The following is an 18142-nucleotide window of genomic DNA, read 5'->3' as shown; positions in this document are numbered from 1 at the left end:
AAGTATAACTTTTTCACTAATTAGTTAGACATTAGAAATTATTTTCACTTTCTTTTTCATTCCAAACACACACGCACCACCACTACCAAGGCAAACCAAATTAAAACTTAAGTCTGGCGCCGCAAAATATATTTTTATTTAGTTTCTTTTCTTCTGTTTTGGATTGTATAATCTACCACTTTGTTTTGGTGGTGGTGGCTGTCATAATCGGAACATTGGATAATAATAATAACAGGAACAACAACAATAAAATAAACAGCAACACTGCCATATTAGTACTAAGTTTTGTCGACAATTAGCAAAAAGGGGTGAACATATGGGGCCAAACCAACACCACATACCGTGGCGGTGTGTTTACCATATATTGTCGCCTGCCGCCAGTCAGCCAACCACACCAACTAAAGGAAAGTTGTGCAAAAAAAATGTTGTACTACTTTACCTCTAACGCCTTAATAAGATGCGTTTTTGTATTAAATTAACATAATAATATAGCTACATTTACATTCATATATAAAAGTGATAGATGGGAAAGTTATTTGTTGTGTTTTTTTAATGAAAATAGAAACTGGGACGACATATGGCAAATTGACATTTGAAATTGTGGATAAATGTGAAAAACGGACACAACCAGATAAAAAACTGTTCTTATTACACTGGTTGATAAAATTGTTTAAGTTATTATATTTATATTTTATTCTTTAAATTTTATAACTTCGGTAATTAACGACATTTGTCGGTAATACCCTAGACAAGACGGCAGCGTTAATTTGCATTAAGATCTGCATTTAATTTTACCCTGGCAGACGACAGTTTCTGCATATACGAAACAGCTGACTGCTGGTAAACAGCTGTTTTGTTGTTCTTTGCAATGCAAATTGTGTCTCAGTGCATATATATGCTCTCTCTCCTACATGAATATGGGCTCTCTTTTACAGTATTGCCATATTAAAATACCTAAATTCAGTTTGATTTTGTGTATTAAGAATGTGGATAATGCATGAATTCTACCTTCTATAAATGTGCCTTTGCACACGTCAGTTGGCATAACTGTACTAAGTCCCGGTTTATACAGGGAAAGTTGATGGGAAAGAAAATTGAGTTTATGGGCGAGGGAGTAGAGAGGGATAAGAGGGGGTACACACACCTCTGTACTGGCAAATTCTGTTTTGTTTCGTTTTTCTTCGTATACAATTGGCTTGTTTTTGAACGGCGCAATGAGAAAATGAGTGTGAAGAAGAATAAGAAATATTATAAAATTGTCACAAACGTGATTTCCGTGTCTAAACAACAAGAAAATTTTAAAAGAAATTGAGAAATTTTCTTTCCTATTTGAATGTCTAAACACGGTCTAAAGAAATGTTAATTGTTGTGCAGCAGAAGTGGTGACACTGCACAACAAATGTGGCAACTACTGTGCCTTGCTCACAACCATGGTACAATAATACAGGTAGCATTATCATGCCAGCTGATGGTAACATAATAACGTCATTCCAGAACTAAAAAGTTTTTACACATTTAACACATTTTGAACATTTTTCCCCGAAATGCGTTCCCGTACACCAAAAAAGTTGCAAAATGTTCACTTCTCTTTGAACAAAAATGGCGCTGAATGGCTCTCTCTTTAAAAACTTTTTACACGACAAATTTGAGCGAGCAAAAATGTGCAACATGTTTGCCGGCTTCCGATTGGCTGACACGGCGACTTTGACATTTGTTCCACTTTTTTGACGTTTCTGCCATTTTTTCCGTTCCCGTACATTTGACGGTTCTCTCTTTTGCACATTTTTCCATTAAAAAAGTACTGGAACGGAGCTAATGTGTCAATTCCATTGAATTGATGTCAAATTTTGACATCTTATGTTGCCAACAATTGCCGATGCGGCTACCTGTGTATTTGTACCATGCTCACAACTGATACAACGCAACCGATAATAAAGGGGTCTAGTCACACCTCAAATTCTCTATATTAAATCGTAACAAACTTGACATTTTCGTAACAAACTTGACATTTTCTTATGCTATGTTTACATTTACGCTCTTAAGCACCATAACGGCGACTCTATATTGAATATATTAATATATAAAATATAAATTTCTTTTGTATGTAGGTATTTCGGTTAAATAGAGTAGTTGAAACAGTTTATCATGAAAAGAAGCTCTAGTTTAATTAATGTTTAAACGATTAAATTAAGCACATTGTTTAAATTTAAATCAATTTGAGTGCAATATTTGAAACAGATTCTACCATTTTGACCCAAAACAACTTTATATGTCGCCAATAAAGACATTGTTCTATATGAAAATATATTAAACAATATTGACAGCTGTTGGTTGTCAATAATTTATTTTCATTTTTTCGTACATATGTTTTGGTTTTTTCTCTCCTTTGTTGTTTTTATGAAATTAAAATACCGGTTTTCTTTTCTTAATGTTGTCTGCATTGTTTTATTGTGTGGTGGTTGTTATTGTTTATTCATAACCCGGCGATCCGTTTCAACGTCGTCGTCGTCAGTTTGCTTTTGGTGGCCGGTGGGTCATTGATCACAAACTAACTATGTGTGTGTGTGTGTATGCATAAGAGGAAATCTTAAAAACGCCACAACAAAGGCAAAACATATAAAATACAAATGAAAGAAAAAAAATTAACTCTATCTTTTAACAAAGGTTTTGTTGGTGCTTGGTGGTTGGTTGCATGATGAATCATATCTCTTAAGTAGTAGGTACTATGGTACATAGAAGAAATGTGGCGATTTATTTTCATTCAAGATTGTCAATTTTTGGTTTTCTTTTGTTGGGCTGTAAATTTCTGAAGAAATTTTAAATGCTTCACAAAAAAAAAACGTCCAAATAAATAAAAGAGTCGAATTCAATGCAAACCCAATTTACATTGGCTCCAAAACAAGGGTTTTGGTCAAATACTTCAATTGGTTGACAGATAATCAATGGAAGTGTCAACATAAATTACGTGTTTTATTAAAACAGTTTTATTGTACACTTGCTGCAAGCCAAAATGGGACAGGGTGAAAAATTGTTTATAAAGTTAAATAAACTCTAAACTATTTGTATTAGATTAACATGTAATATACATTTTAAATGTCTATCATGTCAACATTAAAAAAATACAAAAACATTTAGATATAATTAAATATAATAAATAAGTATAGGATACAATGTAAAAACATCCAAAAATAAACGTGCAAGCCAAAATGGGACAGAGGGCAACACTTATCCCTAATATTACAACGCTGTATATGCGTGTGTTGTTACTTCACTGTGATTACTTACACAATTGTGGGGAACACCTAAATTACAATTTAGTGCGCATTTCACGGTGTAATAACAACAAAAATGGCGAAATCTGGACGAGGTGTCCAAACTGGAATAGAAGTTAGAAAACTTGTTATTAAACATGCAGAAGATGGCAAATCTGTTCGTGACATTGCCAAAATGGTTATTCGAAGCCACTCAACTGTTTACAATATCATTAAACGCTATAGAAACTCCAAAATTATACAAAATAAACCAAAAAAAGCCCATAACAAAATTTTTACTGAAGCCGAAGAACGGTTTCTCGTACGAAAAATAAAATCAAATCCATTTTTAAGTGCGCCAAAACTTGCTTCCTTATCACAAAATGAGTTAGGTAAAAAAGTCTGTGAGAATACAGTACGCAATGTGCTACGCAGAGCTGGTTTTAATGGAAGAAGAGCACGGCAGAAACCTCTTATTAACCCACGTAACCGAGTAATTCGATTCAATTTCGCAAAAGAGCATGAAATGAAAGATTTTTCTTTCTGGAAGAACGTTATGTTTACAGATGAATGTAAATTTAACGTTTTTGGGTCAGATGGCAAACCTATAGTGTGGAGAAGAAAAAATTAAGAGCTTCGTTTATGTAATCTAAAACCGACGGTTAAGCACGGCGGTGGTTCTGGTATGGGGTATGGGGCTCAAGGGCCAGGAATGTTGCATTTTATTGATGGAATCATGGACCAAAAAAATGTATTTAAACATTTTAAAGGACAATATACCAAAAATTGTGGAAAAATTGGGTCTTAGCGAAGGCTGGCAGTTCTACCAAGATAACGATCCCAAGCACAAGGCGTATAAAGTTCGTTCTTGGCTGCTGTACAATGTTCCCCTTGTTATGGATACACCTCCCCAGAGTCCAGACATTAATCCCATTGAGAACTTGTTGGATTTTTTGAAGAAAAAAGTTAATGAACGCGGGGTTTCCAACAGAATTGAACTAAAAAGGGTCCTTTTCGAAGAATGGGGAAAAATACCACCTGACTACTGTAAAAGATTGGTCGAATCTGTTCCAAAACGATTAAAAATGGTGAAAAAGAATAACGGATTACATATTGCCTATTAGTTTATAAAAAATCACTTAAAACTTGAAAAAGTATAAACTGTCCCATTTTGGCTTGCGGATGAATTATTGACTATTTTATGTTTTTTTTTTTTAAAGCCTTTACCTAATTAACTGCGTGTTGCGTGTGCGTTCAAAAATACAAAAACAAAATACATGTATTTCAAATTGACAACAAAAACAAATACATGTATTTTGTTTTTGTTTTTTTTGAACGCACACGCAACACGCAGTTAATTAGGTAAAGGCTTAATACAACATTTTGAATAATGAATGAATTTCAATTCTGGTTTTTGTTTTTTTTTTAGTTTAGAATATATATAATAAAAGTCCATATAAAAAGTTTTCAATTTTGTTTTTGCTTTTAATTTATTTGGTTTACAAATGAAGTTTGAGTACTGTCCCCTTTTGGCTTGCACTGAGTGTATATGCGGCTTATGTCAGGCGTTTGCTGTTATCGTGCAGTGCGATTCTATGCTGTAATGTAAACATGCTATAGTTTCCATTAAACCTTTTTCCATGGGTAACCTACGCTGTGAGGATTTATTTATTTATATGTAATATAATAAATAACATAAATTCACTGGATTTATTAAATTCTGTTCAATGTAAACGTACTATTACTTAACGACATAATTTTGCGAAAATAGTTGTGTAAGTAATAGTGCTGCCAACTTACTTCATTTGACGATCTTATATGTAATGCATTGTAATTTTTTATTTAAAGAGTTTCTATCATAAAAATGTCTTAGGCCATGTTTATATTATAGCCTTTTGCAGGGTTAACCTTCTTTATGAGGATTTGTTTGAAATATAAGCAATGGAATTGACATTTAAAACCCAGTCGGTTTGTTAAATCCGGTTATATATAAACGTACTATTATTTGCTGTATCAATTCGAAAAAAATCAAAAAGTGTATTTCTAGTTTATACATTGAATTTGTAGTGTGGGTATGTGGCATAATTACTACAAGGCATTGTGTGTTGTCAAACGGTCAACGAAGCCAAACGACATTCTCAGCAACGGCGGTGTATGTGTTAAGTCCCGGGCCACACTAGAGTAATTTCAATGAAATTTTGACATGAAACCTTGCATTTTTTGGGAAAAATGCATAATTTCAAGAAACTAGTGTACACGATTTTATATGTTCTGCAATTTTGCTTTGTTGCAATGTTCGTATGAAACAAACAGACCGTTTTATTTTACATTTTCTTTTACTTTCATGTCAAAATTTCAGTGAAATTACTCTTAGTGTGGCCCGGGACTAACCAATTGGGACGGACAACTTTATTTATATCCCGTTTACACTTAACCGGATTAACCCAGTGGGTTTGGATTTCAAATGTCAATTCCATAGCGCAAACGTCAAATAAATCCTCATGAAGTGGGTTAACGCGGCAAAAAATCTCTAATGTAACCGTACTATTAGCGACATGCGATTGAATTAAGAAATTTTATTAAGAAATATTAGAAATGTCATATTAAAAATTTTGCATTTTAGTTTCTAAAAGTTAGATCAAATTTTTTATTCACTACAACCCTTTCTTCCAAATTAGAAGAATCTAAATTATCGTCGCAACCTCATTATCAATGTCATAACAATTATGATAATTTCTATACATATTTTTATCAATGACATTTGTTTTTTTTGTCGCCGCTATACCAAACAAATAAGGCCACGTTTTTATTTTGTCATTGTCTCATTGAAAAATCGTTGCTACTGCTACCCCGCCTACAATTACATTTTCATGAAATTATAATCATTGAAAGCTGAGAATGAGAATGCAAATGAATTGCTAAAAACGATTCTAAGAAAACTCCTACAATTTTGTACCTTAAATCGTTAATTTGCATAAATTTCATATGAATACTAAATAGAGGTTGTAAAATAAAAAAACATCAACATTTTTTGGCCTACTAAAATACAATGTTGTTACTCTCTTTTAATGCAAATTTGTGCTATTTATTTTACTACCGAATACCGATGGGTTTGTTTTTGTTATTCTGAACAGTGGCATTTTTAAATAAAAATGCCAAAGCTGCCGCTGCTACTATTTAAGTACAGTGACATTAATATTTATTTGTCATAAAGGAACTTCTTCTTCTTCAATGTGAACACACTATCACATTGTGATTTACTTGGGAAATATGTTGAAGTAATTGCATTTAACACTAAATTTTAAAAGTAATCAAAGAGAGTTATGACGTTTTATTTTGATTTTCTTCCCTTATATAAGGATTTTAATGTCACGTTTAGATATGAGTTAATATATCGCTTATTACGAAAGTGTGTGTGAAAGTGTGTTTACGAATTTCGTAATTTTGACAGCGCTGTCTACTATGATGATCAATTTTTTTAATAAAAATGCATTGCTGGAGATGTACAGTGCCGTCATTTTTACACATAACTCATCCCTTCTGACTCTTCCACCTTAATTGTTACGTTAAGATGATTTATCCTATGCCTGACATGAATTACAATTGCCACAACATTCTATACCTTTGGCTACATGGCCAAACATCAAATTCCAACCAGTTTTTATATACAATTTCATATATTGCCTAATACCCTAGACAGACGGCAACGTTAATTTGCATTAAGATCTGCATTTAATTTTACCCTGGCAGACGACAGTTTCTGCATTTACGAAACAGCTGACTGTTTCAACAACTGTTTTGTTGTTGTTTGCAATGGAAATTGTGTCTCAGAGCATGAATATGCTCTCTCTCCTACATGAATATGGGCTCTCTTTTACATCATTCAATTCAAAATTCCCTTTGATTTTCTGCATTAAAAGTGTGGATAATGCACGAATTAATTAGAATTAATGCAGTTAATGCAAGTTAACGCTGCCGCATGTCTAGGGTATAAAAAATTATAAAATAAATATTCCTTAATACAATCGACGAAATACAGCCACATGTCGCAACAGATACACCGCCGTTGCAGATAACTTCGTTTGGCATCGTTGACTGTTTGACGCACAATGCGCAGATGTAATGATGCTACCCAGCCATACTACAAATCACGACTCAATAATACAGGTGCAGCGACAAAAACATCTGGGTATCACGCTAGTTGTCAAAATTCATTATTGTGAATAAAAACACATACAAAATGTAAACAAGCAATTCACAATAATACATTATTGTGACCAAATTTGACGTTTGGTATGATTTGATGCTACAAATTCAATGTTGTTATTTGTTTGTTTTTGTTATTCTGTAAAAGAAGAAAATTGTATCTTCATTTTTATAATAAAACAATTTTATAAAAAAAAATAAATATGCGCCATATAAATTTAATCATACATAAATGTCATATAAAGTCAAAAACCAAGGGATCGGCATGTAAGAATACACCTTATATTATTTCGTCCCTACAAATTTTCGGCACTTTTAAGAGAATGTCAGATTGCAGAAAAACTATACTTTATAGAATACAAAAATATTTATTAAAAAATGTTTAAAAAATATAATTTTCGTACACAATTTTAAGTTTTCTCGCAAAAAATTCACGGCGCTTAGTGGGTACGGGAACATACCAATAGCTTTGTTCCTTTACTTTTTAAATAGTAAAAGTAGCAAAAGAGAGAACTGTAAAAATTGCTCTCACGTAACAAGTTTTGAACTAAAGTAAAGGAACGCAAAATAGTAGATCTGGTGGCAACAATGTCAAAAAAACAAACAAACATGGATGCCTAAAACAATAGGTCTGTACGATAACCCAAAAATTTGAACAAATTCGTACAAATTTTTACTGAATGCTGTTGGACAACAAAATTATCCAGCAAAAGAGAGCGAGAGTTCTGTGACTGAGAACTTGCAAATTTTTGCAGGGAAAATTTGTCCTGCAAAAATTTGAAAGTCTGATCAGTAGTGGGATTCTGTAACTCATTTTTGCTGTTACCGACAAAAATCGGTAAAATGAAATCGAAAAATGTATGACTAACAACATAAAGAAAAGTTGGCATCACTATTTGTGTCGGAGAGGCTAGCGCATGGTACAATTACAAAGGTAGATGCATCGGCGAATTGCTACAACAAAGCAACTTTTGTTTTGTAATGTAAACTGTCAAAATGTTCGCCAAATGGTCTCTTCTCTCTTTTTATCGCTTGTGTTTGTCCTACTTACCGAATCATATGGTTTTTTGTTTTGATTTTTCAGCGAATTCCTAGTTTTTTGACGTTTTATATGCTGTTTATATTAGAGCTTTTTGCAGGGTTAACCTTCTTTGAGAGGGTTTGTTTGAAATATAAGCAATGGAATTGACATTTAAAACCCAGTCGGTTTGTTAAATCCCGTTATATAAACGGGGTATTAGATTCGATCAGCTGTGCTGAGGCATCTACCTTTGTAATGGTACCATGGGCTAGCGACTACTTTTTATTCATCGTTAACTTACCGAAAAATTTCATTAATTATCGAAATTATAAGCATTTTAATTTTACCGACAATTATCGATAACAGCAAAAATGAGTTACAGAATCCCACTACAGCTGACTTTTAATCACCTGTTCAATGTAAACAATTCGAAATGTTAACATTTTTGACCACGAAAATTTCACAATTGCACATTTTTTTTAGATTCTAAAGCGTTGTGGATAGGATTAAAGCATTAAATAAGTAAAGTGCAATTTTAAAATTTATGTTTTTGTTCCGTTTGGTTTAAAATATCAAAAGAAACAAAAACAAATTTCATACATTTTCGGAAAGAGCTGACTTTCTTGCAAGTTTTTGCAAAATGCTGTTCGATAACTTTCTGCAATTTTTCATGCTTGAGAGAGTAAAATTCACTGAGAGAGGTCGCTGGAACTGACTGAGTAATTATTGCTGGGAAAGTTATCTCGTACACACCTAATAACAAAAAATAAAATAAATGTCAATGTTTGTTATTTTTTTATTTCACTGGCTTGATTTTTTTATAATTTATATTTCTTTTTATTTTGCTTTGACAGTGCGCGTTGTTTTCTTTTTTTTTCTTAAAAACAACAACAAACAAAATAAACTTCACTGTTTTTTATTTCATTGGTTTAATTTTTTTATAATTTATATTTATTTTATTTCTTTTCATTTTCCTTTGACAGTGCGCGTTGTTTTCTTTTGCCTTCATTTTCAAATAAATGTCAAAAAAACAGTTTGACAGATTTTCCACTTTTTACACCACGAAATTTGTTGAGCAGAAAGTAGTAAAGAGAGAAAGCCATTTTGGCATTCTCTCTCTTAAATTTTGCTTCAAGTTTTACTACTTTTTGGGGTTAAGGAACGCTTTCCGAGTTAAAAATGGTAAATCTGGTAAAACTTTAATGCCGCATTTAGAACAAATCCACTCAATACGAGGATTTATTTTTGTATCGAAATCTGGTAGATTTTGGCTGGATTTAGCAAATAAAACCTGATAATGCGCTAAATCCGGCTAATGATGTCATATCTAAATGGTCTATAAGTCGGATTAGAAACAAATCCACTCAATACGAGGTTATATTTTTATCGTAAATTAGGGATAGGTTATGGAAAGCAATAATGGATTTTTCGACTTTGGTCTAAAACCAAAAATGCGATTTTTCGGTCTTGCGATTATTTCAATTGTCTTAAAGTCAACAATAGACTTGGTGGTTTTAGGAGGAAAATTTCATGTACTAGTATCAGAAACAATTTTTTTAATTCAACGATCAATTCCAGAAGAATTCCATGTAAATTGGATAGTTAAATTCGGTTAAATACGTACAATACGTATAAAGGGAAATAATGTTATTTAACCATATCGTAACGTAAAGGAACAAAGCTAATAATTAAAACTCATCTGAAATGGAATTGGTAATTGAAATCTAATGGATTTTTTAAATGTAAACGTACTTTTGTCAACTTCTGTGTAACGTTTGTTTACATTGAGAAAAAGTCAGCTGTAAAATAAACCACAATATGCCTACCGATAACACATAGTGTAAACAGCACAGCATTTTGTTAACATTGCTGCCGACTAGTGACGAAGGCGCAACACACACACAAATGCCGAAAACAACACAAAGTCGTCGACTTTTGTGGTGGTGGCGTCAAGTAAATCAACAACAAACACAACAATGAAAGGCAATTGCCGCTGTTACTGCTGCTGCCACTCACTGGCTCTGTACTGCAATGAGTCATCAAAAGTTATATCGTGGCAACATGACATGTAGCAGCAGCAGTAGCAACAACAACAAAAAATACAATTCATAAAACTTAATGCCCAATGCGGTGGTGGTAAGATTTCATGACGACTGACAAACGGCGGGCGGGGAAGCAATGTGAGTGATACGTTCACCCATTGAAGAAACATTTTCATTATTGAATTGCAATTTTACGAAGCAATTAAACAAAATATAAACACATACACACACGCCTCTATCTATCAAACGTCAACAAATAACAATAAAGGTCTGATGAAATTCAAGGGAAGCAATGACAGACAGCTCTCCTATGCACCTGTGAGTGAGAAGTTCTTTTGAGTTTTGTTCGGCAGCAGTATTGGATTGCATGAGTCTTAGAAATTAAGATTGCAAGGAAATAAAATCATCATAACTTGATTGTTTTAGGGTTTCCCCTAGTAGTGCTAAACACATCACTCGAAATAAAAGTAGTTCAATGTCATGAGAATAAATATATGAATTTATTGTGAATCATAAATTAGAAATTTTTTTGTTGTGAGAGTCAAGGTGGGTGGGTAAGAGAGAGAGTCAAGGTATTTTCGTTAAAATAGAATCATGGTGGAATAAGATGGTGTTACATCAAATCGTGCAAAACGTCAAATTTGCTCACAATAATGCATAACTGTGAATTGCTTTTTTTACATTTTGTATGTGATTTTATTCACAATAATAGTACGGTTACACTAGAGTTTTTTTGCCGGGTTAACCAATTTCATGAGAATTTATTTGACGTATACGCAAAGGAATTGACATTTGAAACCCAGTGGATTTGTTAAATCCGGTTATATATAAACGCACTATAATGCAATTTGACAACTTGTATGAAGATCAGCTGTTTTTGCCGTAGTACCTGTATTATTGTGTCATGAATAGAATGGATTGGAGGAATACTAGGATTGACATTTCTTTTGTAATATTACCATGTTTGTAAGATTACCATATAGGATTTTTAATAGAATAATAAAATATGCTAAAAATACAATGTTTGCGTCAAATAAGCCCTCAACATAAATCCAGTGGATTTTATTTGACGTATACGCAATAGAATTAACAATTGAAATCCCCCTAGCTTTCGTAGGTGTAAATCGTATTAGACAGTTGAGTTAATCCGCTTATATGTAAATGTACTGTATGATGACTGTTGGCCCTATAGTACATTTACATTTACGAAATCGAGTGGATTTCAAATGCCAAATCCGTAGCGCATATGTCAAATAAAATCCATTGGATTTCTGATATGAATTTATTTGACTAATACGGAAGGAATTGGAGTACGTTTGAAATCCATTCGATTTGAGAAATATAAACTTACTATTAGACTACATTTTTATTGTTATTGTACCTAAAACTTTGATATAAGCCGCAATTATAGTACGTTTATTTTTACGAAATCTCTCTCAATCGATTTCAACTGTCAATTCCATTGCTTTAACGTCAAATGAAATCCAATGGATTTCAGATGAGTTTTCATTTGACGTATACATTCAGCAGGGTACACACGATCAGTTGAAATCCACTCGATTTCTGAGATGTAAAGGTAGAAACAGAATCGATCGTCGCTTGCTTTGCTTGCTTCCCAAATGTCAAATTATAAAGGAATGCCAGTGCCTCTTTGCAATTCGGCCGGCGTTCCCCCCATGTAATTTGACATTTGAAAACAAGCAAAGCAAGCCATGGGCTGATTCTGTCACGGCCTCAAACGTGGTATTATAGCAAACCCGTTTTTTAGGTGCCAGTCCAGTGTAAATTAGGCTTAACTCTCCTACATAACTTAAGGCCGCGGCACATACGGTCCGTTGAGCGTCGCGTTACAACAACCACATGAAAACTTCAAGAACAAACTTGGCATCACTTACACATTTTTCATATGGTTGTTGTTATTAGGTGTTACATCAAATCATGTCAAACGTCAAATTTGCTCACAATAATGCATTACTGTGAATTTCTTGTTTACATTTTGTATGTGATTTTATTCACAATAACGCATTTTGACAACTGGTATGAAGATCAGCTGTTTTTGGCGCTACACCTTATTATTCCACCATGCTGCTGCTAAAGTTAACAAACACCTCACTCATTGTTATAACTGTCAAAATATTAATGTTGTTGTGTCTTTCTGTTAGATTTTGTTTTTTTTCTGTTTTCCTTCTCAAAATTCAATAATTGAATTATAAATAAACAAACAATATTGACAGCTGACAAAAGGCCCAATAAAAATTGGATATGAAAAATGTTTGTACAAATATTTATTAAAACACTTTTTCAGTTTATTTAGAGAACCAAATCAGCCATCAAAATTTTTGCAGTTATAATTTGCTTTTAAATGTTGCGACAAGAATTGGTTTTTAGCGGCAACAACAACACCAGCAGCGACAGCAATAATAACAATATAACGTCAAAGAAAACGTGGGTATTCTTGAAAAAAAAATGATTGGGAATCAAAGTTTTTGTGTCAAAAAAGTGTTTGTCCCTGTGTGTGTGTTTTTTTTCTAAGAGATTTGTTTGAAAGTTTTGTTTTGTTATATATTTTATACGAAAAAAATGTCTTCTAAACTTTTGCAAAAATTCAAAAAATATTGGTATAAGATGTGATGGAGATTTTGAAAAACACATCTTTATTATTGTATTTGACATTGTTTGTTGTTGTAATTTTAATTTGTTTAGTTTTTGTTTTTTATTTTTTGTTTTCAATTTCTCGATTCAATTTTTTTTTTATTCATCGATGTTTCGTTTATATTTTAGTGGTGGTGGAACACAGCCTGCAGGGACATCCGGAGCCGGTGGAGGCGGCGGCGGGGGAGGAGGAGGCGGTGGCGGGGGTAGCGGCACAGCTCCTGCACGTAACGCAGTCAGCTCCGGCAATATGTATTCCGCCCGCCAATCAGTAAGCACCTCAACCGGGGTCCTTATGGTCGGACCAAATTTTCGTGTCGGTAAAAAAATTGGCTGTGGTAATTTTGGAGAATTGCGGTTAGGTAAGTACATACATATCAAAATAATATGAATCTAATGCTTGGTTTACATTTACGAAATCCACTCGATTTCAACTGTCAATTCCTTTGCGTATACGTCCATTGAAACCTCATCCGAAATCCATTGGATTTTATTTGACGTTTAAGCAATGAATTTGACAGTTGAAATCGAGTGGATTTCGTAAATGTAAACCAAGCATAATAAGGAATTCAAGTCCATATAAAAGATTTTTATTGAAATATCATAAAATTTCCACAATTGTTTATAGGGTCTGAAGGAATTTGGTCGCTATATTCGAATGTTATGAAGACAAAGGTCTCAGGGACAGTATTTAATAGTGTAATGTGGTATATTTTACCTCGAAATCGGAAGTAGTTACACACTATAACTAAACGTCGAAGAGAATATTTAGCCGTGCAAAAAAAAAAAAAACGGAAATGTATTGGTGGGTCCACATTTTCAGATACTTTTCACTCAAAAGTTCAAAATTTTTCGGAAAATCGCTTTGATTTGTTTTTTTTTCGGCAGGTTGTCCTCTAGGTCCTTATTACGACGCTACACCCCTCCCGCACTTAATTTTGTTTTATTAGCATTTTTGGTTCCAAAAACACCTAACACTAAAGTTTTTAACAATCTTTGTGGTATTATTTACAACGCTGTAATTTTATTCTCCGTAATCCTCTCGATAATGGCCCGAATGTTAAAAAAAAAAAAAACCGTTCAAGTGGTATTCTTACAATATAAAAAGTGTATTTTAGTGTAGACCGTGTTGATTGGGTATGTCAGTGTAATAATTAAGGCCTGGGTACATAAGCCGCTCGGCTTTCTTACTTAATTCATTTCTGGTAAAGGAATAAAGAAATGTCAGAACCACATTTCAATTAGGTAGAACTTGGTCTTTAGTCTTTTACCAGAAATGAATTAAGCAAGAAAGCCGAGCGGCTTATGTACCCAGGCCTTTAGACCAGACCCACTGTTTATAATACATACTCCACAAACGTAAAAAATGTCAACATTTTTTGTCACCCATGAAAATGCTATTTATTTTTAAAATTAGGGATATGTTTGTTCGTAGTACTTTTGGGTCTACCACTGCTGCTATTGGTTTGGTTTTTGTATAGTCTGAGGCTGATTATTCTTTACTCTGTTGTTGAAATGTAGACTTTCCATCTCTGGTTTATTATCACGAAAACATAAACACGTCAATTTCCTATAAGATTGAGAGTACCTCATACTCTATCCCATGATACTCATAATATTAATGTTATTAAGAGAAGACCGTTATTTATCAAATGTTTGAAGTGGACAGGCCACACATCAAGTTAGTATGAAGTTTTTGCGACATTGAGACATTGCATAACATTTAACAAGGAATGAAGGATGCTAATAAAGAAATTGTTCCGTTTCTAATCATTTATAACAATTTATAAAATAAACTGTCTCAAATTTCTATACGAAAGTTATTTATCATTAGACAGCGAAATCCTATGGAAATGCATATATGGTTAGGATGGTCGAAGAGAAAATCTGATTAGACAGAAACTCGTTTTATTACAAAATAAAAAGAAATAGGCCCATATTTTTGACATATCCTTACATATATGCATAAAGTGAGCATATGCAAAAATATATTCAAGGATTTGTGGTCTAAATATCCCACCGAAAGGGCTGAAATTTGGTATTAAGTCTTTGTCAGGGATATGTAACTTTACCACTGAAATCTGTCCGCATAGGTCCACGTCTTCATATAGCCCTCATAGAACGGTACCTCTCGATTTTCGGTATTTTGAAAGTTGTGGCCTTAATATCCCACCGAAATGACTGAAATTTGGCATTTTGTCTTCGTTGTGGGTCTGAAGAGAATTTTAAACAGAAAAATTGTACACACAAACATTTTTGCATAATTTTGCATATGTCATATGTTTCGATTGCAATGTAATCAGAAGCCAAAAATATGCCCAGTCCCAAAATTTTACATAAATCGGACCAAAAATAGGGGTTGCATAAAATTCCGCTGTCTAGTTATCATGTGTTTGAAGTGGACAGGCCACACATCAATTTTGCATGTTTTTTTTTTTTGCGGCATGAGACATTTTATAAACTTGCAGCACGCAATAAAACTAATTCCGATTATATCAGAACTGCTCAGAACGGTGAATATTTTCACAAATATTTTTTTAGTTTTTTTTTTTTTTTTTATTTTAATTTTCAATTGTTTAATCAGGGGAATCCTTTTTTGAGGATACTTATGTATCAAAATGGATAATACATCGAAAGAAACATGCAGAAATATTTTTTTCTAATTACTCTTCTGTACTGTTCTCTTTGAGCGGGGCTGGTTTATATTCCACACACGGTTGCCACCGGGTAAAAAAATTGTCTACCAAAATTTTCCGAAAATGTTACCAAAAAGTTACCAACAAATTAAATATCGAATATTTTTGACTGTAACCCCCACAGAACATACCTCCCGTTTTTCGTCCTTTTAAGGTTATAGACACAGAATCTATACGAAATGGCTGAAATTCAGTATTTGGTATCTGTTGGGTATACAAACAAAACATTTTTAGATCCGGAATTTCAGAAAACCCGCGAAATATTCGTCGTAGACCCACTGTAGTATACCAAAATTCATATCTCGACGAGATAAAGCGATTTTGAGATGTGTGTCCGTCCACTAAAAATTTTAATCAAACTGCAGGCCGCAATAGTGGACCAATCGTCACGAATTGTATGGACGTCGGTCTCCCACCAGAATAAAAACGATTAGTTTTTGGGGGTGATCATGAAATATTTTGGGATCAAAAACAAGCGTTTAATCCGATTTTGTTGCGGCTATGTAGGGCGCAATGATGGTCTGATCGACGCGAAATTTTAGGTATGGTTTGGGTTTAAGACGTAGAAGAAGCCTGCCTTAACATGATCAGATAATATTTAGCGGGTGAAATGAACCAACAGTTTTGCGGGTAAAACTTTTAGTATAATGACTGTATCTTTATTACTGGAAAATATGTTCCCCCGAAAGTTATATTTAGAAAAGAAGCTCATGACCTTTTCATTGGTAATTTGGTAATTAGTTTTCGCTGTTGTTTTAAATTATTCAAATATTGAAGGCTTTAGCCACATTATCCAACTGAAGTTGCTCAAATTTGGTAGTTACTGTGTATAAAACATTTCTTTCGAGAATCGTTTGATATTGCACCCTTAGAAGGATACCGCCCGACTTTCGGTACATATTTTGAAGGATTTTACCAATTACACTGTGCTACAAAAGTTGACAAAATTTTTTGCAGGGGTTCTGATGCATATATTCAGTTTTGTGGGAGTCCATGGAAGACGAAAATACCTTTGGTTTCTTTGGGTCACTTCGTTTTTTTTTTTTGCATTTTATAACGGTAAATGTAGTGAAAACGGGGTTTCTTGGATTTTCAAATTAAAACGGACATAACTTCTTTTTTCCACAACGGACTTTTACAGCTTATTTTTTATTTAAAAGGTGAAAATCATGTCTTTCGAACAAGCCACAATCTTTAAAAATCGGGTAACAAATGGTTAATTGGTTTTCCCCATTTTGTAAAGCCAACTAAATTTCCTTCTTGACAAGAGTAAATAATTACGCAGTTAGGTGTAGGGATACGCAGCGAAATGCAATAATCGGTTTTTCGATTATTCGGTTTTCGTGAAAAACTCAAAACTCGATTTTCGGTTAGTCGATTATTTGAGAATGTCCTAAAAGTCGACTTTCGATTAATCGTTAACCGCCGAAAACCGATTATAATCGAATATAATCGACCATTTTCGTTGATGTGATCCGTGATGGTTATATGTATACAAAAAAGTACCGTTGATTACGCGGTTTTAGCACACCCAATAGTCAACTACGACTAATAGTCGATCACGATTAATAGTCGACTACGAATAATGAAAGACTACGACTAATGGTTGACTACGAATAATAGTTCACTCCGTCTTCTGAAAGTCGATTAAGAATAATCGATTATACGGTTTTCGCACAGTCAATAGTCGACTACGATTTTTAGCAATTTTACGGCTAATAATCGATTAATCGATTAACCGAAATCGATTTTACGTATCCCTAGTTAGGTGTCTTCTACGCAGCCTAGAGCACGAGGAAAAATTTTTTCCTGTTTCTAATGCGTTTTTGCCACACTTAAATCACTATAACCTAGCCATTTGTTACCCGATTTTAAAAAATTATGGCTTGTTCGAAAGACATGATTTTCGCCTTTGAAATAAAAAATAAGCTGTAAAAGTCCGTTGTGGAAAAAAGAAGTTATGTCCGTTTTAAGTTGAAAATTAAAGAAACCCCGTTTTTCACTACATTTACTGTTATAAAATCAAAAAACGAAGTGGCCCAAAGAAACCAAAGGCATTTTCGTCTTCCATGGACTTCCGCAATACCGAATTTTTGCGTCAGAACCCCTGCAAATTTTCGTTGTAGCACAGTGTTATCGAACCGACAAGGCTTACATTTTGGTAGTTTCTCTTCGTTAGGGGTATAAAATAGTCCTACAGGTAATTGGATAATTTCACTATTTTAGCTATTCTTAAGGTTTTAGCCGGATGATAGGAAATATCTTGAAAAAAAA

General features: G+C 33.5%; 1 protein-coding gene across 50 annotated transcripts in view; it reads left to right on the top strand.

Moving 5' to 3' along the window:
• gish (casein kinase I gish) overlaps nucleotides 1-18142 on the top strand; it is a 187592-nt gene that overhangs the window by 88090 nt on the left and 81360 nt on the right. For 40 of the 50 annotated variants that reach the window (XR_012411291.1, XR_012411296.1, XR_012411285.1 and 37 more), the window contains one exon: nucleotides 13302-13534. Coding sequence is in view for 36 of the 50 variants with exons in the window: in XM_073972847.1 (XP_073828948.1) it covers nucleotides 13302-13534 (233 nt within the window). In the remaining 14 variants the exon portion in view is untranslated. Of the gene's footprint in view, nucleotides 1-12825; nucleotides 12966-13301; nucleotides 13535-18142 lie in introns of all 50 variants that reach the window. The other 10 variants (XR_012411280.1, XR_012411279.1, XM_073972713.1 and 7 more) reach the window with 1 other exon arrangement.

The sequence above is a fragment of the Musca autumnalis genome, unplaced genomic scaffold, assembly GCF_047663935.1.
Source record: "Musca autumnalis isolate F117 unplaced genomic scaffold, ASM4766393v1 scaffold_1, whole genome shotgun sequence".
Lineage (NCBI taxonomy): Eukaryota > Metazoa > Arthropoda > Insecta > Diptera > Muscidae > Musca > Musca autumnalis.
This window is presented reverse-complemented; position numbering and strand designations above follow the sequence as displayed.